This window comes from Thamnophis elegans, chromosome 16 (assembly GCF_009769535.1).
Source record: "Thamnophis elegans isolate rThaEle1 chromosome 16, rThaEle1.pri, whole genome shotgun sequence".
NCBI classification, from domain to species: Eukaryota; Metazoa; Chordata; class Lepidosauria; order Squamata; family Colubridae; genus Thamnophis; species Thamnophis elegans.
Window position 1 is genome coordinate 6568024 of NC_045556.1, and position 21543 is coordinate 6589566.

Consider the following 21543-nt stretch of genomic DNA (forward strand, 5'->3'; position numbering starts at 1 on the left):
TTTTATTCTATTCTACCCTACCCTATCCTACTCTATTCCCTATTCTATTCTATTCTATTCAACTTTACTCAACTCTATTCTACTCCGCTCCCTATTCTATTCTATTCTATTCTACCCTCCTCTATTCCCTATTCTATTCTATTCTATTCGACTTGACTCTGCTCCCTATTCTATTCTATTCTATTCTATTCTACCTTACCCTACCCTACCCTACTCTATCCCATTTTCTGTTCTGTTCTACTCTACTCTGTTTTACTCTACTCTACTCAACATATATTGTCATAGATTGTAAACTGTCCCAAGTCAAGTTGCCTTTTGCAATTGACTGATGGTGTTTTTTTCAATGCCAGTGGTGTTCAAGTGATCTCCAGAGGTGGCAGTTGTTGTTATTTCTGTATCACTGCATAACTCTCAGTAGTTCAGAACTTTCAACTTTCCCCGCATGGAAGAGTTTTTGTTCCTTCCCAACATCAAGATACCCCATCCAGGCAAGTTTTGGGATGTCGCTCTCTCTGCCCAACAAACATATTTGCTCAACCAGCAAACAATGTGGCTGTAATGGGTCCTCCTTGGCACTTCTGTGTACCAATCGAACTACCAACACAGCCCTGAATACGCACACTAGAACCTCAACCCGGGTCACATGTGCATGTAGAGAAGGATACAAATAGGAAAGGAGATCTTTTGTTATTCTTGGCCAGACACATCTAATCAATTCTAATAAATTCTATCCTGAGCCTAAAAGCATTACTCCATCTCTGGAAAGAGCAAGCGATGGCAAGGAACTCTGCACATGCTCATCGACCAGAAGGAGTTATTTATACATGCTGGTTGCCAAGCACCTGAATTTTGATCACATGACCCCCAGGGATACCGCCACAGTCACAAGTGTTGTAACTCTATTTTTAACACAGTTGTCATTTCAAACACTCACTAAATAGTTGTAAGTTGAGGACTACCTCAACTTATCCGACCGGTTGCTGGCACATTGCTCTGTTCTTGATCCTGCCTAGATACCTGATGCAACCGAAGTGGAGATAGAGTAGATTTTAGAAGCCCACCACTCTCAATTCCAAACGTCTTCTGCAATCAATGGTGTGAAGAGTTTGGGGGCCGGATGGACAAGGAAGGATGCCAGACCCCCTAAGCACTTCCCTAACTCTCCATCACTTGAGCCCCCGAGTAGTTCTCTCTTCTCTGGCACTCCCCACTCACTTAACCAGGGGAGGGGGTGAGTTTCCCCAGGACCTCCCTGCGTCCCTCTCCCCTTAACTCACTGCCTTCCCCGTTGGCTCTCCAGTTCCTCTTCGAAGACCCCCCCCCCGCGCCTCCTGCCTCTTGCCCGACGCTCGCTCGGCTTCCCTCCCTCCCTCTCCCACCCCTCTCCCCTTCCTCCCTGCCTGATTGGCCGAAGCCTGTCCTTATGCTAATCATATGCGAATAGTCCAGGGCTAGTCAGCTGACGTCACCGGGCCCAGTGGCCGCCGCCGCCGCCGCCGCCGCCGCCGAGGGAGGGGGAAGAGGGAAAGAGGGAAGGAGGGAAGAGGAGGAGGAGGAGGAGGAGGCGGAGGCGAAGCGGAGCGGAGTGGAGCGCCTTCCGTCGCCCAGGCAAAGCGGCGAAGATCCGGCTGAGCGCGGCGCGGGGAAGTCCGGGCTGGGCAGCCCCCTCCCCCCCCCCCCCCCGCTTCCCTCTCGCCCTGCTCCCGCGCGGCGCAAGCAGGCAGGCAGGGCTCGCCGGGGCGGGGCGGCCGGGGCGGGGCAGCGCCTGCTGGGAACATCATGGCTACTCTGGCCAACGGGCTAGCGCAGCAGCAGCAGCAGCAGCAGCAACAGCAGCAGCAGCCGCCTCCCGCCGGGCCCCCCCAGCCGCCGCCGCCGCCGCCCCCGCCGCCGCCGCCGCCGCCGCCGCAGGCGGAGAGCGCCGCTTTCAGCACCACGAACAGCGCCGCGAGGATGAACGGGCTGACGGCGCCGGCGCCCGGCCCGGGGGGCTCCATCGCCCTGAAGGATCACGATGCCATCAAGCTCTTCATCGGCCAGATCCCGCGGAACCTGGAGGAGACCGACCTCAAGCCCCTCTTCGAGGAATTCGGCAAGATCTACGAACTCACCGTGCTCAAGGATCGCTTCACCGGCATGCACAAAGGTAGGCTTAGGCAAGGCGAGGCAAGGCAAGGATGGCCCCGAGCCTGGGGATCGCTGGCTGGCTGGCTGGCTGGCTGGCTCGCCCGCGCGGACCCCTCCTCCGGCTCCGACGCCTCCCGAGACCCGCCACGCCTGCCCCGCCTGGCCGGGCGGAGGGGCCAACAAAGGAACCGCCGCCGCGCTCTCGCTCCCTCGCTTTCTCTCTCTGTCTCTGTCTCTCTCTGTGTGTTTGTGTGTCCGTGTGTGTGTGTGTGCGCGCCCGCCCGTGGGTGCGCAAGCGAGGGAGACGTGCAGCTCTACTCGGAAGCAAGCAAGCCAGCCAGCCAGCCACGCAAGCTCCACGGCTTTCGGACGGGCGGGCGGGCGGGAGAAAGCGCGCGTGGCCCGGCGGCCCACGGGAAAGAAAGCTGACCTCGGGCCCCAGGTGGGCATCTGCCTTGGGAAGATGGCACGGAAGGGTTCGTCACCCAGCGGGGTTTTTGTGTTCCTGGAAGGGTTGGTTCGGGCACAAAGGAAAGGACCGGCTGTGCGAGAGAGAGAGGGGGGGGAGGGAGGGGGAAAGCCGGCCCTCCCCCTCTGGAGCCCCCTCCCCGCCCCACTCTTCCCCTTCCCTGAAGCCTGTGTACAAACTTGGGTGACAGAGAGAATGGAGCCAACAAGAGAGGATGGAGTTGTGACACGTGGAAGGGGAGATCTCTCCCCCCCCACCCTTCAAAAAAAAAACTCCCTACATTTTGGCAGGAAGAAGTTAACACCACCAGCAAAGCCCCCTTCCCCCCCCTTTCCCCTTCCCCCGGTTGTGTTGTTCTTCGCAATTCGTCAGCTAGGCATGCGGGCGCCTTCAGTTGGGATCCCCTCTCGGAGTAAACACACACACACACATCTTTAGAGAGGGGTGCACAGCTCGTCACAACGCAGCCATGCTCGGGGTTACGGACCAACCTCCATTCATCATTTTCGCAGCTTGGCCTGGTCCTCCCGATTGTGGCAATTTATGGTCCGGGTGCATTGCACAACCCCCTTCCCCTCCCCAGAAGAAGTAGCTTCCCAAGGTTGGGCCCATGCAAAGTTCAGCTGGGTGCAACATTGGACGCCCACCTACACCTCCCCATCAAAAGGCTGAGCTGGATTTGGGAGATTTGGAAGTCAATGAATCAAAAGTATGTGAGCCTGCCTGCATGTGTGTGAAACATGTGTTGTGTAGTGTGTGTGCATGTGTGTGTAACAGTGTGTGTGTGTGTGTGTGTAACAGTGTGTGTGTGTTTGTGTGTGTGTGTGTGTGTAACACACAGAGAGAAAAAAACCGAGAGAGGGAGATTTGTAAACACAACAGGAAGCCCAGATATGCTGAGTGAGGACAGGGGATGCGGTACAGAGAGTGGCCCCTGGGCTTCACTGCAAAGTTTGTTGTGATGCATTTGTGCGTCATGGGGGAGGGGGAGTGAGGCTGGGGAGGGGTCCTGCATATGCTGATGAAGGAGCATGTGTATTTGCAGGGGAGGCTGGTGGTGGTCAGGAATCATGCATAAACACTCTGGATTTGCATAATCTGTTTCTTTACCAAATTAGCTGGGGTTGTTTTGCTAAAACCCCCCCCCCCCCCCGTTTTTCCGAGTTCTTTGCAGTTGGGTTAATCCCTAAAGGCAACAAACCAATAAACCGAAGGCACCAAATATTTATTTGTTGGCTTATTACCCCGGCAAAGCTTCGTAATCGAATATAGAGATGACATCTTTGGCAGTTCTGGTGAAGTGTGTGGTGTGAAGCTAGCATTCTCCCCCCCTTCAAACCCCCTCCCCACACACACAACGGTTTCCACAACAACTGGCTAAGGAGGTGCAAAGATCTACTATTGGAGGATTTCCTGCTTCTTGTTCCTCAGCTGGCTTAGATCTGGTGTGAGGACTGGTGAGCATGGGGTAGGACGTGCCTTTCTGTGTGCACACCGCGTATCTTCACACCAGGAGCCCATGTCTGGGTCGTGGCGTGACATTATTTGCGTGCGTTCAAGTCAGTGTGGACTTCTTGCCATTGGCTGGACGGTTCCTTGCAGGTTTCTTGGCAACCTCTTTCGTGAACTGGTTCATCGTCTTCTTCTTAGGACTGAGGAAAAGGGGCTGGGCCAAAGTCGCCTTAGGTCAGGAATTCGTGGTCTTCCTCTTTGTAAACAAGGGCCTTCAGCAACTACACCAAACAGGTTCTCTCTCTCAACAATGGACTGTCTACTTCTGAATGGAACCTCTTAGGAGACCCCATTGGGTTCCTACTCTGTGGAATTTCTTGGAGGCATCTAGTTGAGTAGGGGTAACAAGATACTTTACCCATCTGGCACCGTGCTTAAGGCTAGACTAGAACTCCCAGCTCCCGGTTTCTAGTAGCTTTAACCCCTATTTGAAGCAGGCTCAATATCATCATGCCCGCTTAATCTGATTAGTATTTTAGTCTTTTAACAGGCAGCAAAGGAGTGTGTGTGTGTGTGTAAGAGAGAGAGAAAGAGTGAGTGAGTGAGAGAGTGGGTGTATTTTGCAATCCACTTTCACTTTTCCCAAAGAGTGCCATTCTTCTGTGTCACCTCAAAGTTAGAAAGAGGTCGACCCGCTGATAAAATTCCTGGATGTTAATTTTACGGAAGGTCAGAAATCAATTATCGCGGAATGAGTGCGTTTCAGACGGGCAAAATGGGTCTGGTTAGGTCCCTGGGAAGCGATTTCTAGGAGCTAAAATGGAGGATAGAAGAAGGAAAGATTAAAAAAAAAAAACCCCGAACAGATACCGTAAGAGAAAAAAAGTAGGCTCACTCTTGTTTAAGAATGCTTGCATTTCACTTTTTCTTCCCCCAAATAGCAGGTTCTCCTACTCCACGTTATATTTTTAGCTCCACTTCTTGGAAGTTATCAGCAGAAGGCTCTCTCTCTGCTGTCCATTAAACGCAGAGATGCGTTTTAACTTCTTGCTACATGTATGACCAACTTTTGGGGTGTTTTTTTAGCTGCGAGAGAATGAAAGCATTTGGCTAAGGCTGAGATCTTACAGCATGCTTCCCTGGTCTTTGAATTTTTATTTTTTTATTTTATTTTTATAATTTTTTTATTTTATCAATTTCATATATACATTCACAATTATAAGATCTCATAACTGTTATTAATAATATGTATTTATAACAATTTTTCCCTACTGTTGACAATATACTTGAAGATTGCTTTTTTATCATCCCATAGATCCATCTTATCTTACAACGGTCCTACTTCTTCTTCCCTCCCTCCCTCTTTCCTTCCCTCGTTTCTTCTCTCCTACTCCCCTTCCTCCCCTCCCTCCTTCTCTCCTTCCCTCCTTCCTTCCCTCCTTTCTTTTCTCCTTCTCTCCTTCCTTTCCCCCTTCCTTTCCTCCTTCCTTCCCCCCTTCCTTCTCTCCTACATTCCCTCCTTCCTTCCCTCCTTCCTTCCCTCCTTTCTTCTCTCCTTCCTTCCCTCCTTTCTTCTCTCCTTCTCTCCTTCCTTCCCTCCTTTGGGGTCTTTGAATTTTCAGCAAGACTTTTTTTTCCCTAAGTAAACACGTATTGCTCTAATTCCTAAGGAAATGCAAACAACATTTTAATCAGAAGTTATAAGTCTGTGTTTAGTTATCTGGCGGGGGAAAAAAAACCTCACCTGAATTCAGGGAGACTTCTGGTGAGTGGCTGCATTTTTGAATTTTCAGCATCTTAATGTTTCCCGTTGGTTCTTTTCTTGGGGGTAAAATGCATGATCGATACTTTTCCAAGGATGGAGATAAAAGGGGCATTTTAAAACACATCTTATGCCAATGGTCCCCATTCTCTGGAAATTTTTTTTTTTAATCCTGCACCAACCTCTGTTTTTATAACTTTCTCAGGATGAGCGACCGTATTTTGAAAAGTGTACTTTCCGAATGAATGCAAAAATGAGATTTTTTAAAAATTATTATGCCCGCCATTGGGTTGGCGATGCAGAATACGTAAGAGTCAGGAAGAAGATTCACCTTCGTTTTCTATCATGGCCAAGGTAGATGGACGGGGACGTTCTTTAAAATAATATTTTTTTAAAGGTAGCTTTAAAAAAAAAAAAAAATTAGGCCTGTGGGTGTGATGGAAGGAGATCGGGAAATAGATAAAGCAGTGAAAATCAGGGGGGGGGGGATGAACCCAGATTTCACTGGGTGAGAAACAAACAAGCCGACAGGTGAATTTCTGCTTCTTGCTCAATAGGGATAAAAAAAGGCAGAAAGCCTGTCATTAAAATGAATATATATGAATATCATATTTCTTGCTGGCAGACGGAGGGATAAAGGAAGTTGGCTGGCCCTGCCCTTTCTTTAGAAAATAATATGCAATTTGGCAGAGGGAATCAGGCTGTTCTTTACACATTTGTAAACTGTAGCATTTTCAGAGCTTCGTGGTCAGCTCCTTCCCTCGGTTTATATCCCGAACTCCGATTTAATTTGCGCTTCTCTTATCAATAAATGGCCATCCTCCTCGCCATCCGCACCAGAAGAAGCAGAAGCAGTCCTCTTTCTAGTTGTTTATCAGTAGGGGAAGCTTTGCCAACCAAAAAGAAAACCCAACTTTGCTTCTCTCTTTAAAAGCCAAGCTTGAGCCATTCAATGAAATGCCACCCTTCATTTAAGGAAGAGTCTTGTTGATTCTGTTTATCTGTCAAATACGTGTCTTCTGTGGCTTCTATCTGCGTCAGGGTGAACCAGTAGGGTAAACTAACTTCCTTCCTTCCTTCTCCTTCCCTCCGTCCTTCCTACTTTCTCCTTCCTTCCTTCCTCTCCTTCCTTCTTTCTCCTTTCTTCTTTCTCCTTCCTTCCCTCCTTCTTTCTCCTACCTTCCTTCCCCTCCCTCTCCTTCCTTCCTTTCCTTCCTTCTTTCTTCTTCATTTCTTCCTTCTTTCTCCTTCCCTCCTTCCTTCCTTTCCTTCCTTTCCTTCCTTCCCCTCCCTCTCCTTCCTTCTTTCTCCTTTCTCATTCCTTCTTTCTTTCTCCTACCTACCTTTCTTCCTTCCCCTCCCTCTCCTTCCTTCCTTCCCCACCCTCTCATCCCTCCCTCATTCCTTCCCCTCCCTCTCCTCCCTCTCCTTCCTTCCTTCCTTCCTTCCTTCCTTCCTTCCTTCCTCCTTCCATAAGCACTTGTTTGTCCATCACCTGGTTTGTCCACAGGATTCTTCTTCTGGCTTGAAGTGTCTGTCACTCTTGATTTCTTTCCATTGGAAGACAAGAGGGTTGCACTTATTAAGAGTTATTAATACTTAATCATCTGGCAGATTTAATTGTGCCAATATTAAAAATGCATCAATGTCAAATTTCGCTCATTAAATATTTACATTTTCGAAGGGAAACTGTTTTGCTGCTGTTTTAATATCCTTTCAGGAAGCTTTATATAGGATTTAATTTTTTTTTAAAAAAAAGGGAGATGGGGGGAAAGCTCTGATGTGCCCGGTATCCTCTGAGCTGCGTCTTCCTCCTCTTTTTATCGAAGGGTTAAGCAAAATAATAATAATAATTCCCCTTCTTCTACCCCACGGAAGCAAACAGCATCCCTCTCTGGTCACTTCTCCCCGTCCAGCGGCCGTGCGAAGCTGATGTGAAAATCCCAAGGTGCTAATCTCATTTGTGACTATTTAGCCATAACAAAATATCAGCTGAGCCTTCCTGGAAGGAAGAAGTTAAGAGGTGACTCAGTGCTGGGCGGCCTCTATCTTAATTCACTACCCGCAGTGTGTGTAGGAGAAAAGGGAGGCACTTGCCCACTTCAGCAGGCCCAAGAAAGTACAATTAAACAACTCGCTCGATACAACACACTGATCTTTTTTTTATTATTTTTCACGCCTTTCTCCCGAGCAAATTGAGCTACAAGTGTACCCCAACCGTTGCCCGGTCCACAGCTATGATCTCTGCATCCTTCCATTTAACGTTGACGTTTTTCAGATTCTTCCTGGTGCCCGGTTTTCTTTGGCCTTCCTCTTTTTTCTCCGGCCGTCTGGTTGTATCCAATTGATCGCGCTCCTTGCTGGACATTGTTCACTCATGTGGAAAACCTGTCCGTCAAAGCCCGTCCTTCCCTCGGTCACTATCTCAGAGAGTCTTCGGGAATTGCACTTCTTGGTAGAATGTCCTCGTTTGGAACAGGGTCCTTAACTGTGTGACACGCTGATCGAGGACACATTAAATGTGTCCTTAGCCACCACACTTGGATCATAGGCTTCAGCTTGGTTAGTACGTATCTTGGTTTCGGTGGGCAAGGAGATTGATGTTGAATTTGGGAGCTGCATGAAAGTTTGTGTGTTTGTTTGCTTGGGAGATCAATGTAGTGGGCAAACTTAGAAAATCATTTAATCAGCGAGCAGGTTATGATTGGTGTGTGAATCCAGGCTGCAAGGCAATGTACTGACAGCCATTAAACCATCATGCGGCTTGGTGCGTAGAGTGGTTTGTTTGCTTGATGTCTATAGCCACCCATCTCACATACGTACATGACTCTAGATAGCTCACATCTAATAAACTCAGGGGACACTGTGGCTCAGTGGCTAAGACACCCAGCTTGTTGATCAAAAGGTCGGCAGTTCAGCTGTTTGAATCCCTAGCACCACATAATGGAGTGAGCTCCCGTGACTTGTCCCAGCTTCTACCAACCTAGTAAGTAAGTAAATCTTTAATACGGTCAAAGACCAGCAATACACATTAGTTTTTACAGTATGTTAAAAAGTACTGACATTAAGATATAATTAAAAAGTATTGACGTTAAAAGTGGAAAATAACATACATGATTCTCAGATTGTTCGGGTCACTCCCTGGTTTACCTGGGTGCAACCCCTAAGTATAGGAGTAAATACTTTGCTAGCTATACCAACTATCATCGAGAATGTTGAACTCAAATATTTGGGACCCAAGTGAATAAATAGACAACATCGACCAGACTGAGAGATAAAGGACGGCTAATATATATATAATGAATATGGTGGGACATGGTGGCTCAGTGGCTAAGACTCTGAGTTTGTTGATGAGAAAAGTCAGCAGTTCAGCTGTTTGAATCCCTAGCGCCACATAATGGAGTGAGCCTCTGTGACTTGCCCCAGCTTCTGCCAACCTAGCAGTTTGAAAGCACGTAACGAATGCAAGTAGAAAAATAGGGACCACCTTTGGTGGGAAGGGAACAGCGTTCCATGCGCCTTCGGCATTTAGTCATGCCGGCCACATGACCAACGAGACGTCTTCAGCTGGGTCTTCAGCTTTGAAACGGAGATGAGCACCGCCCCCTAGAGTCGGGAACGACTAGCACATATGTGTGAGTGGAACCTTTATCTTTTAATGAGTATGACCAATTATGGGTTATTTGAAGATTCAAAGCAATGGGAAAAAAAATCTTACTTTTCCTTAACCTCGTGATCCGATCTAAAATGTATTTGAGATGGTGCTCCAAAAATTCTGTTTCTTCCACCCAAGCAGAAGGTTTCAGATTTGCATTCAGGAAAGGTCTACTCTCTCTCTCTCTCTCTTTTTTTTTTAACTTCGTTCCAAACTTCTTTAAGAGAACACCTTAAAGTGCCATCGTTTCCTGAGACAAGATAGATGAGTGACAGGGAAAGAACCTTGTGCTGTCCTTTGATATCTCTTGGTCATTTTGTCTGACTTCTGTTTGGCTTCCCTATCTCAGCTCAACCAATATTGTCCCTTCAAAGTGTCAGCAAATCTTTCCCCGGGATCCTTTTCTATTCATTCATTCATTTATTTATTTATTTTCATTTCTTTATTTTGGTTCGTCAAGCCTGTATGAGAAAACAAGTGTAAGTATGAACATCATATAGAAACATGTAAGTATAAACATGGACATGAATACACGAATAAATGGGGACAGTGGGACAGGGACGGGAGGCACGCAGGTGCGCTTATGCCCGCCCCCTTTATGGACCTCTTAGGAATGGGGTGAGGTCCAGGGTGGACAGTTTAAGGTTGAAGCTGTGGGGGTTTGTGGCTGTAACAACGGAGTCGAGTAGAGCATTCCAGGCGTTGACTAATCTGTTGCTGAAGTCGTAATTTCTGCAATCGAGTTTGGAGCGGTTTACCTTGAGTTTGTATCGATTGTTTGCCCGTGTATTATTATTATTTTTTAAAGGGTTTTTTTTTTTTCATTTTAAATTTTCAAAACAAACACAACACAAAGAATCCTCCTTCTTTACACACTGTGGAAAGCGCATCAGTTGGTTACAAAAAGCGTTCGTGCTTCTCTTCCACTGTCGTCACAAAATTCCTACTAACTCAAGTATTTTAAATCAGGTATTTTTATACACGTGACCATCATCCTACCTCCATTTTCATTTGACTATAATTGTTTAAATGTCCTTCATCATAAAATCTAGGTTTGCCCGTGTATTATTGAGGTTGAAGTAGTTGTTGACGAGGTAGGATGTTGTAGCAGACAATTTTGTGTACTACGCTCAGATCAGGCCATAGAATCTTTTGCATCTAAAGTCCAGAAGCTCACAATACACTCTTTAGCCCCCAGTGACAATAGCCTGATGTGGACTTTACGAACGTCTGGTGTGCTAATCGGGATGATTTTTATTATTATTTTTTGCACTCATCCCAAGTGTGTTGGCGTCTTCCTGCTGATGCCAATTAGCCAAGCCCTGCTAATCCATACCAACTGTGTGAAATCAAATTCTCACTGGGTTACACGTTGACCTGCTACCAAATTGTGCTCAACTCCCCAGCAGGAGATATTTTCCCCCAAAGTATCTACGGGTAGCTGTTTCCCCCCCCCCCCCCCGACACTGCCCAAGACTGAATCTGGGCCTTTGTCATGCAAAGTCTTTAGACATTTCCCTAAAGAGAAAAGTAATAGTTCCCTCCCTTTAGATTACTGAATAATAGCTTCTGTCATTCTGAATAAAGTAATGATTTAGAATAGAATAGAATGGAATGGAATGGAATGGAGTAGAGTAGAGTAGAGTAGAGTAGAGTAGAGTAGAGTAGAGTAGAGTAGAGTAGAGTAGAGTAGAGTAGAGTAGAATTCTTCATTGGCCAAGTGTGATTGGTCACACAAGGAATATGTCTTTGGTGCAGATGCTCTCAGGGTACATAAAAAGACAAGATATATTCATCGAGGATCATTAGGTACAACACAATTATAGTCATAGGGTACAAATTAGCAATCAGGAAACAATCAATATCAATAGAATGTAGAATAGAATAGAAATCTAGAATAAAGTAGAGTAGAGTGGAGTAGAGTGGAGTGGAATGAAATGGAATGGAATGTAGTAGAGTAGAATAGAATAGAATAGAATAGAATAGAATAGAATAGAATAGAATTCTTTATTGGCCAAGTGTGATTGGTCACACAAGGAATTTGTCTTTGGTGCAGATGCTCTCAGGGTACATAAATAGACAAGATATATTCATCGAGGGTCATTAGGTACAACACAATTATAGTCATAGGGTACAAATTAGCAATCAGGAAACAATCAATATCAATAGAATGTAGAATAGAATAGAAATCTAGAATAAAGTAGAGTAGAATAGAGTAGAGTGGAGTGGAGTGGAGTGGAATGAAATGGAATGGAATGTAGTAGAGTAGAGTAGAGTAGAGTAGAGTAGAGTAGAGTAGAGTAGAGTAGAGTAGAGTAGAGTAGAATAGAATAGAATAGAATAGAATAGAATAGAATTCTTTATTGGCCAAGTGTGATTGGTCACACAAGGAATTTGTCTTTGGTGCAGATGCTCTCAGGGTACATAAATAGACAAGATATATTCATCGAGGGTCATTAGGTACAACACAATTATAGTCATAGGGTACAAATTAGCAATCAGGAAACAATCAATATCAATAGAATGTAGAATAGAATAGAAATCTAGAATAAAGTAGAGTAGAATAGAGTAGAGTGGAGTGGAGTGGAGTGGAATGGAATGGAGTAGAATAGAGTAGAGTAGAATAGAGTAGAATAGAATAGAATAGAATAGAATAGAATTCTTTATTGGCCAAGTGTGATTGGACACACAAGGAATTTGTCTTTGGTGCATATGATCTCGGTGTACATAAAAAGACAAGATACATTCGTCAAGAATCATCAGGTACAGCACTTAATGATCATCGTAGGGTACAAATAAGCTATCAGGAAACAATCGATATCAATATAAATTATAAGGATACAAGCAGCAAAGTTACAGTCCTGCAGTCATAAGTGAGAGGAGATGGGTGATAGGAACGATGAGAAGATTAATAGTAATGCAGCCTTAGTGAATAGTTTGACAGTGGTGAGGGAATTATTTGTTTAGCAGACTGATGGCATTCGGGGACCAAAACGTCTCCTTGTGTCTAGTTGTCTTGGAATAGAAATCTCCGTGGACCAAATTGGACCTTCCATTCACGAAGAGCAGCGTGGTTTGGAGATGCAACACTTGCTCAGGATTTAAGGCAGAGGTTTTCCATCCCTGTCTGGTGGTGCTGGGGATTAAATTTAGGAGGTCTCCATGCAAAGCTATTGTGGAGTTCTAACTGGGTTTGGTTGTCTTAGTTTTTCCACTTTAATTTGTGGTTGTCCAGACTGAGATGGGCTCCCAAAGCTGTTCCCTACGTCTATATTCCACACTTGGAATCCTGCATTCAGTTTTGGCCACCACGATGTAGAAAAGATGTGGAGATCCTAGGAAAGAGTGCAGAGAAGAGCAAGAAGGAGGATTAGAGGACTGAAGGCTAAAACATATGAAGAACGGTTGCAGGAACTGGGTAGGTCTAGTTTAATGAAAAGAAGGACTAGGGGAGACATGATAGGAGTCTTCCAATATCTCAGGGGTTGCCACAAAGAAGAGGGAGTCAAGCTATTCTCCAAAGCACCTGAAGGCAGGACAAGAAACAAATGGATGGGAACTAATCAAGGAGAGGAGCAACCTAGAACGAAGGAGAAATATCCTGACAGTGAGAACAATTAATCTATGGAACAACTTGCCTCCAGAAGTTGTGGATTCTCCAACAATGGACGTTTTAAAGAAGAGGTTGGATAACCATTTGTCTGAAGTGGTGTAGGGTTTTCCTGCCTAAGCAAGGAGTTGGACTAGAAGACCTCCAAGGTTCCTTCCAACTCTGTTATTCTATTCTATTCTATTCTATATGCCCCTTTTCATTCCTCTTTCCTTCTTTCCAGGTTGTGCCTTTCTTACATACTGTGCCCGGGACTCAGCGCTAAAAGCTCAGAGTGCCCTCCATGAACAGAAGACACTGCCTGGGGTAAGTGACAGTTCCTTCTCTGATTGGGGTCCATCTTCTGGGGAAGAGCTCTCTGTAGACATTTGCAAAGACATTTGGGTTCCAAACAGAAAGATCTGATCTAGATAGCCGTTCTAGACCCGTCTTATTCTGGTTGGCGTCCTCCAAGTTCCTTGGAATTCTCAACTGGTTGTCTTGCATCCTTGAAAATACTGTATTTTTCAGAGTATAAGATGCTCCAAAGTATAAGATGCACCTAGCTTTTGGGGAGGAAAACAAGAGAACAAAAATCTGCCTCTGCCTCCCAACAGTTTGCCTCCTTGCAGCAAACAGCAAACAGCCAGTTTCAGCTTCACAACAGCCTGATTAGCACAAGCAGCTGATTGTCAGTTGGATCATCCTCCCCACAATCAGCTGTTTCAGGCTGCAGGGACTGCCTATTGCCACTTCCGCAAACCCTATTTTTGGACTCTGCATCCCGTTTTCAGCCTCCGTGTACCCCATTTTCAGCCGGGCTGTGGGGATCAGAATGGGCAGAAAACAGAGTGCGCAGAGGCCATAAATGGGGCACGCGGAGGCCAAAAATAAGATACAAAGGCTGAAAATGGGGTGCACGAATGCGGCAATAGGTGATGGCAATCCCTGCAGCCTGAAACAGCTGATCTTTGGGAGGGTGATCCAAGCGCCAATCAGCTGCTCGTGCTAATCAGGTTGTGCTGAAGCTGACCAGGCTGTTTGCTGTTTGCTGCAAGGCGGCAAATTGCTGGGAGGCAGAGGCCAAAGTGTGGGGGCCGACGGGTGGGTGCGGCTTCGGCAACATTCATTGTATAAGACGCACATACTTTCCACCTACTTTCGGAGGTGGAAAATTGCATTTTATACTTAAATACGGCATTTACTTTACCCCCCCAATGTTTTCATCTTTGCTCGGTTATTGGAAATTCGTCTTCCGTGTACACAAACTCTTTCTGTAAACTTTGGACAAATCTTGCAACGAAGATTTTAAAAAAAAGGAGGGGGGTAAGAAAGACAACAAATATCTTGCAGCGATTTTGAGAAATAAATGTTGTGTCTTTCCGTTGAGCTGTGTTTGCACAAAGTTGGTTACTGAATGAATCCAATTAAAGGGTCTGAACAATTCCTGGGCACCAAAACTGGACAGGTGGACTGGTTTAATCCTTCCTAAAAAAACCCGAAACCCCTAACCAAGCTTAGCATGTGGTGGGAATAAAGCCACTGGATTTTTTACTAGACCTGGTTCATCGTGTCGTGCAAATCCTTGTTTGCCATTTATATCCTTATCCCCCCCCTGGGGTTTTTGGCACCTTGTGGCTAGCAGGTGGCATTGGCAAGAAAATTGGATGGTGTGTTATAATTCTGGAGCAGGGATAAGATGGTGGCTCTTTCGCCTTGTGGATTTGGAGACCCAGTTTTCTTTTGCAATATTCTACGTTTCAAAGGTTACATTCGCGCTTGTTGTTTGGCATGGAACGGAAACCCCTCCGGGAGCATATCCAAACTTTCCATAGGTCGCTCTGTCTTTTAATTGTTCCTGCTTTGTTTGCCTAAAGCCAAATAGCTCCCAGCAAGGAGCGGGGAAGTGCGGTGGTGTTGGTGGTGGAGGAGAATGAAAAGAAATTAGCTGGAGTTGACACCACAGCTCTCCTTCACAGCTCTCCTCCACTTACGACCGTTCTTATAACTAGGGGACGCAGTGGCTCAATGGCTAAGACGCTTGTCGATCAGAAAGGTCGGCAGTTCGGCGGTTCGAATCCCTGGTGCCGCGTAACGGTGAGCTCCCGTTACTTGTCCCAGCTTCCCTTCCAACTCTGTTATTCTGCTTCCCAAAAATGAGCATGTCTTTCCACTTGTGTAAAAGAAGAGTAGGGCTAAGAGTAGTGGCTAAGACGTTGAGATTGTTGATCAGAAAGGTCAGCAGTTCGGCGGTTCGAATCCCTAGCACCGCATAACGGAGTGAGCTCCCGTGACTTGTCCCAGCTTCTGCCAACCTCGCAGTTTGAAAGCACGTTAAAAATGCAAGTAGAAAAATAGGAGCCACCTTTGGAGGGGAGGGAACAGCGTTCCGTGCGCCTTTGGCGTTGAGTCATGCCAGCCACATGACCATGGAGACGTCTTTGGACAGTGCTGGCTCTTCGGCTTTGAAACGGAGATGAGCACCGCCCCCTAGAGCTGGGAACGCCTAGCACATGTGTGCAAGGGGAACTTTTTACCTTCACATAACTACTGTTCAAAGTTAGGACAGTGCTGGGAAAAACAATCTTATGACTGGTCCTTTCAGTTAGTGTCCTGACAGTCCCGTGATCAAAATTGGATGTTTGACCAACAAGCAAATATTTATCACAATTGCAGCATCCCCAAAAGTCATGTGATGGTTTCCCCCATGGACTCGCAAGCTGAGTCCATGGGGAAAACCGGATTTGCTTAACGGCTGTATGATTCGCTTAACGACTGCATCAAAGAGGTGGTAAAAACGGTGCCGTGATGTCTCATTCAATGACTGCTTTGCTGAGCTGCAGGGGATCTAGTTCCAAACGTAGTCGTAAATCGAGGACCACCTATGCTAGTAGTGGCTGGGGAAAAAAAAAACCAAGGTCCTATCTTGATTCTCAGACATGGTTCCATCGGCTTGTTAAGGAGACGCAGATTTGATAACATGGGAATGTGTGGATCCATTTTCCGAACGGATCGGGGGCTGGTTCGATTCCGCTTGACTCAGCTTCCTGAAATGCACCCAACCTGCTTCTTCTGAACTGCATCAGATTGATTTGAACACGTGTTCCGTAGTGCCGAGCGTTGAATCTTCGCATAAGCCCGGAAGGTAGCGTCTAATAGATTAAGAAAACTGGAGGCTGTACGGATGATCGGCCAGATTTTGGGGTCTGTTGGAAGCATTGAAAGAAGAGTTTGTGTCTAAGGGCAGTGTTTCTGGCATGCGTCGAAAATATTACGTTCTTTTGTTGTTTAAACCATTCAAGCATCTGTTGACCAGTTCAAGACAACTAAAATGACTCTGGGGGTGGTAACATTTTGGTTGCCATCTATCTATCTATCTATCTATCTATCTATCTATCTATCTATCTATCTATCTATCTATCTATCTATCTATCTATCTATCTATCTATCTATCTATCTACCTACCTACCTACCTACCTACCTACCTACCTACCTACCTACCTATCCATCCATCCACACACCCATGTCTGTCTGTCTGTCTGTCTGTCTGTCTGTCTGTCTGTCTGTCTGTCTATCTATCTATCTATCTATCTATCTATCTATCTATCTATCTATCTATCTATCTACTTATCTATCTATCCATTATTCTATCTATCTATCTATCTATCTATCTATCTATCTATCTATCTATCTATCTATCTATCTATCTCTATCATCTCTCTATCTCTCTATCTCTCTATCTCTCTATCTCTATCATATCTATCTATCTATCTATCTATCTATCTATCTATCTATCTATTATCTATCATCTATCTATCTATCTAGGCAGGCATTTGGAGGGGGAAATGGGGGAACCTTCAGGACACATGTTTTCTTAATCTTGGGGGGGGGGGATCTGTCCTTCAGAGCCTCACCTATCCCAAATCTGTGTCGGTATAAATGAACTCCCAGGGACCATCATACGTTTATGACGGGTCGATATATGCGTTGGTTTAATGAAATGACGACATGAATAAATACACACACATATGTTATTTATCCAATCTCTACACCAGCCATCTCCCTGAAATGGCTCTGAATGGTTTACAAACCAGATAATTTAATGAAGAATAATATCAAAACATGATTAAAAGCACGGTTAAAAACAATATTTTAAACAAGGTTAAAATGTACGAGTTAAAACTAAAACTAAAAATTAAAAATGTACATGTGCACAGAGGCATTATATACACACCTACAGGTGAAACTCAAAAAATTAGACTATCGTGCAAAAGTTCGTTTATTTCAGTAATGCAACTTAAAAGGTGACACTAATATATGAGATAAGACTCATTACATGCAAAGCAAGATAGTTCAAGCCGTGATTTGTCATAATTGTGATGATTATGGCGTACAGCTCATGAAAACCCCAAATCCACCATCTCAGAAAATTAGAATATTACATGCAATCAATAAAACAAGGATTGTACATAGAACAATATCGGACCTCTGAAAAGTATAAGCATGCATATGTACACAGTACCTGTATATATTATATGGAGCAGGTGTGGGTGTGTGTATGATACCTGTGTATGCGCACATTTTTAATTTTGATTTTTTACTGTTACTTTTATATATATATATACATATGTATATATATATGTGTGTGTGTGTGTCTTTGTGAATATATATATTCACATAGAGACATATACACATCGTAAGCTCTGCTCCCACAAACTCACACACATGTGCATCGTGCACGCACAAAATAAAATTATGATTTACAAGCTAAAAGTAAAAAAACAACTGCAGTTAAAAATACACGCATATACATCTGCATGATCGATACACACACCTATAGATTTGTTTCAAATTTTTTATCAGTTTATCAAAATATAAAATACAAAGGTCAATAAAAATAATGGGAAATTAGGGGAAGGAAAAAGGGAAAGGAAAAGGAAATATCAAAAGGTAAAAGAGGAAAAGTAGAAGACGGCAACGTTAGATTAGAGCCTCAACGTTTTATTTTTACACATGAATATATATTAGCAACAGGGACACGGAGCTTGTCGATCAGAAAGGTCGGCAGTTCGGCGGTTCGAATCCCTAGCGCCGTGTAATGGAGTGAATTCGGTGTTTAGTCATGCCAGCCACATGACCATAGAGATGTCTTCGGACAATGCTGGCTCTTTGGCTTTGAAACGGAGATGAGCACTGCCCTCTAGAGTCGGGAACAACTAGCACATATGTGCGAGGGGAACCTTTACCTTGTAACAACGGATCTATCTAATGATCCAAACCAAAGTTTGGGGGATGTTGTTTTTTTTCATCACAAGCACACCGTAGACAATTGTTTCGTGCCATTTGCTTCACAAGCACTCCCCTCCCCACCCCCCCCCTGCAGCCCAACTGCCTCTCTTAATTCAGTGGGACATGGTTTCCCTGGGGGAGGAATTTCCCCCTATTTCGAAAGCTTCGTCCCGGGGGTTTCTTAGCCAGCCGGTTGCCGCTGAAGCCCTCCGAGCTGACTCACACTGGCGGTTACAACACAAACCTCACAAAAGAGACTCGAATTCAATCACCCCGGGGGGGGGGGGAAAGATCGCGGGAGGGTTTGAAGGTCTAGATTATGTAACCAAATCGCTCCCAAAACCCAACGGATGAGTTTCCCTAGGCCCGGAATACGGAAGTCGTTCTACCTAGATTTATTTTTAATTGGACTCCCTTACTATAATTGGGATCGGAGTTGGTAAACAACCGCGTTCGCCCGGATTTTAACCAGCCTGCTGTCGTTTGGACGGTTACTTGGGAGGCTGCCAATTATGTGCCATCTGAAACGTGCCTCCCCCATGCGATCCCACTGTACCCTCGTCTTGATAAAGCATCCGGGGAGTTTTTGGGGTTCAAATGCATCGTTTTAGAAAGCATTGGTTGCCCCCAATAGATTGGTGGTAGTTTGTCAGTGACCCGACAAATGCGCGAACGACAAAAGCGTGCCGACAAAACCACGGCGCTAAAACCGCGATGTCAAAAGCGCGCCGACAACAGCGTGCCGACAAAAGCGCGCCGACAAAAGCGCGATTTAAGTTAAGGTAAGGTTTAGGGTTAGGTTTAGGGTTACGTTTAGGATTAGGGTTAGGGTTAGGGTTACACTGCACTTCTGTCGGCACGCTGTTGTCGGCGCGCTTCAGCGCTCATTCGTCGGCGCGGTTTTGTCACCGCGGTTTTGTCACCGCGTTTTAGTCAGGCGCGCTTTTGTCGTTCGCGCATTTGTGGTGGAACCACGGCAAACCTTTTGGGCACAAAGAGCGACCAACTGGAACTTGCGTGCATGTGCACACCAGTGGCGGGTACGGCCCAGTACGGACATACCGGTGGCCGCTGGGAGCAGCGGCCGTCGTACCGGAACGGTGGCTCGTGGGGCCCATCTGCCCACCCGCGTTCCTTACTGCTTTTTGAGGGAAACAGGCCAATGGCGCCCGCACACAAAGCGTACGACCCCTTTGCAATCTCCACCTAGCAGCTGGGGTGTCGCAGGGCGGTGGCATGCACATGCCAAGGGGGATGCCCGACCTCGTCACAGCGTACTGGTTGCGATGGGATCCGGAACCCATCACTGGTGAATGTGCACCCTGGCGAGCAGTTTTTTGCGTGCGCTGAAGTACCAGAAATCCAAGGACCAAGTGTCCGGTGCCCACATGCCTATTTTTGGCCAGTTTTTTCACCGTTTTCCAGGGTGTTTTTCAGGGCCGTTTTCAGGCTGTTTATCGGGCTGTTTTTGGCCCAGAAAAAGACCTCAAAAATGGGCTGTTTTTGGCTCTTTTGGGGGTCGTTTTTCAGCTGTTTTCCGATGCTCTGCCACCTGCCCAGACCAGCCAAGCAACAAGAAGAGGTGGAGCCGAGGTGGTGCAGTGGTTAGAGTGCAGCACTGCAGGCTACTTCAGCTGACTGCAGTTCTGCAGTTCGGCTGTTCAAATCTCACCGGCTCAGGGGTTGACTCAGCCTTCCATCCTTCCGAGGTGGGTAAAATGAGGACCCGGATTGTTGTTGGGGGCAATATGCTGACTCTGTAAACCGCTTAGAGAGGGCTGAAAGCTCTATGAAGCAGTATATAAGTCTAACTGCTATTGCTATTGCTAAGAAGAGGTGGTGACGGCGTGCATGCCCACGTATAACCATGGCAGCATCTCCGTGGTCTCACGGGATCAAAATCCAGACAATTGGCAACTGTCTCACATTTATGACTGTTACGGTGTCCCTGGGCCCTTTGGCGATCTTCTCACAAGCAAAGTCAATGGGGAGGCCAGGTTCACTTAACAACCGTCTCACTAACGTAAGAACTGCAGTGATTCACCTAACAGCTGCTGCAAGAAAGGGCATAAAATGGGGCAAGGCTCCCTTAACCAAGGTTTCACTTAGCAGCATAAATGTTGGGCGCCATTGTGGTCGTAACTCGAGGACTACTGGTGGGAGAAATAGGCCTGAATATCGTTCCTGGATCCCTGCAGGTAGAAAAGTAGGAAATCAAGAATGAGGAGGATAGTATCTGGAAAACCAATGTTAATATCCTTCTTATTTTTTTTGTTTCCTTTCATTTTTAAAAGGTAATTCCTTCATACCCATATCGCACCTGCTGCAGTATTTAATCTCTATTGGGTGAGAGTACATATTTGTCTACCTTAATTATTGCAATGGCCTTCGGCTTTTTAAAAACCAATGTGCAAAATTAGTGGGCGACTTCCCTAATCAAAGCAATTTTCATATAAATTTCTGTGTTTTGATTATTCGGAAGATCTGAGTGAATCAGTCAGGGACATCAAAACAATAAAATAAAATAAAATGCCTATAATTTACTTTTTTTGCTATTTCTAATTGACGTACCAGGGTATTCATCTCACACACACACACACACACACACATACACACACACATACACACACCTTTCTCTGTTACACGCACACCAGAGATACAAAGTGAGGATGAAAATTTCACAGGAAAAGCCTTTTTCAGCAGGAAAATTACTTTGCAAGGATGAGTGACCTAAAATTTCCAACATGCAGGGGGATGGGGGTGGGAAACATAGTTTAAAAACAGATTTCGGAGCCCATCCTGAAATTGCCAACATCTTTGAAATGTCTTATATGAGGGGGAGGGGAAGGGATTATGATGTACCTGGGAAATAAACATTTCAAACGTATTCCAAGCCGTTATTGATATTCATCAATGACTGGAAGTCCAGGATGGCCTTTCTGCTTTAGGAATAAAATAGAAATAAAAATGATTTTATAACTTGTGGTTTTGATGAGTAGAAAGAACAGTTTAAAGAAAGAAGGGAAATACAATAGAATCTTAGAGAGAAAGTTTTGATAGGATTGTTTTCATAACGGGCAAGAAGAAGATTGGAAGATAGAGAGATTGAAAGGAGAGAGAGAGAGAGAGAGAGAGAGAGAGAGAGAGAGAGAGAGAGAGAATGTTTCCCTGAAAATAAGGCAGGGTCTTATTTTCTTCCC

At 45.5% G+C, this 21543-nt stretch overlaps 1 protein-coding gene across 31 annotated transcripts in view; it reads left to right on the forward strand.

Annotated features, from left to right (window-relative positions):
* Positions 1 to 1953: 1953 nt before the first annotated feature.
* The window catches only part of LOC116519211 (CUGBP Elav-like family member 4), a 187097-nt gene continuing 167507 nt past the window's right edge, over positions 1954 to 21543 (forward strand). For all 31 annotated transcript variants that reach the window (XM_032232978.1, XM_032232983.1, XM_032233000.1 and 28 more), the window contains exons 1-2: positions 1954 to 2146; positions 13299 to 13381. In XM_032232978.1, coding sequence (XP_032088869.1) covers positions 1954 to 2146; positions 13299 to 13381 — 276 coding nt within the window. The remainder of the gene's footprint in view (positions 2147 to 13298; positions 13382 to 21543) is intronic.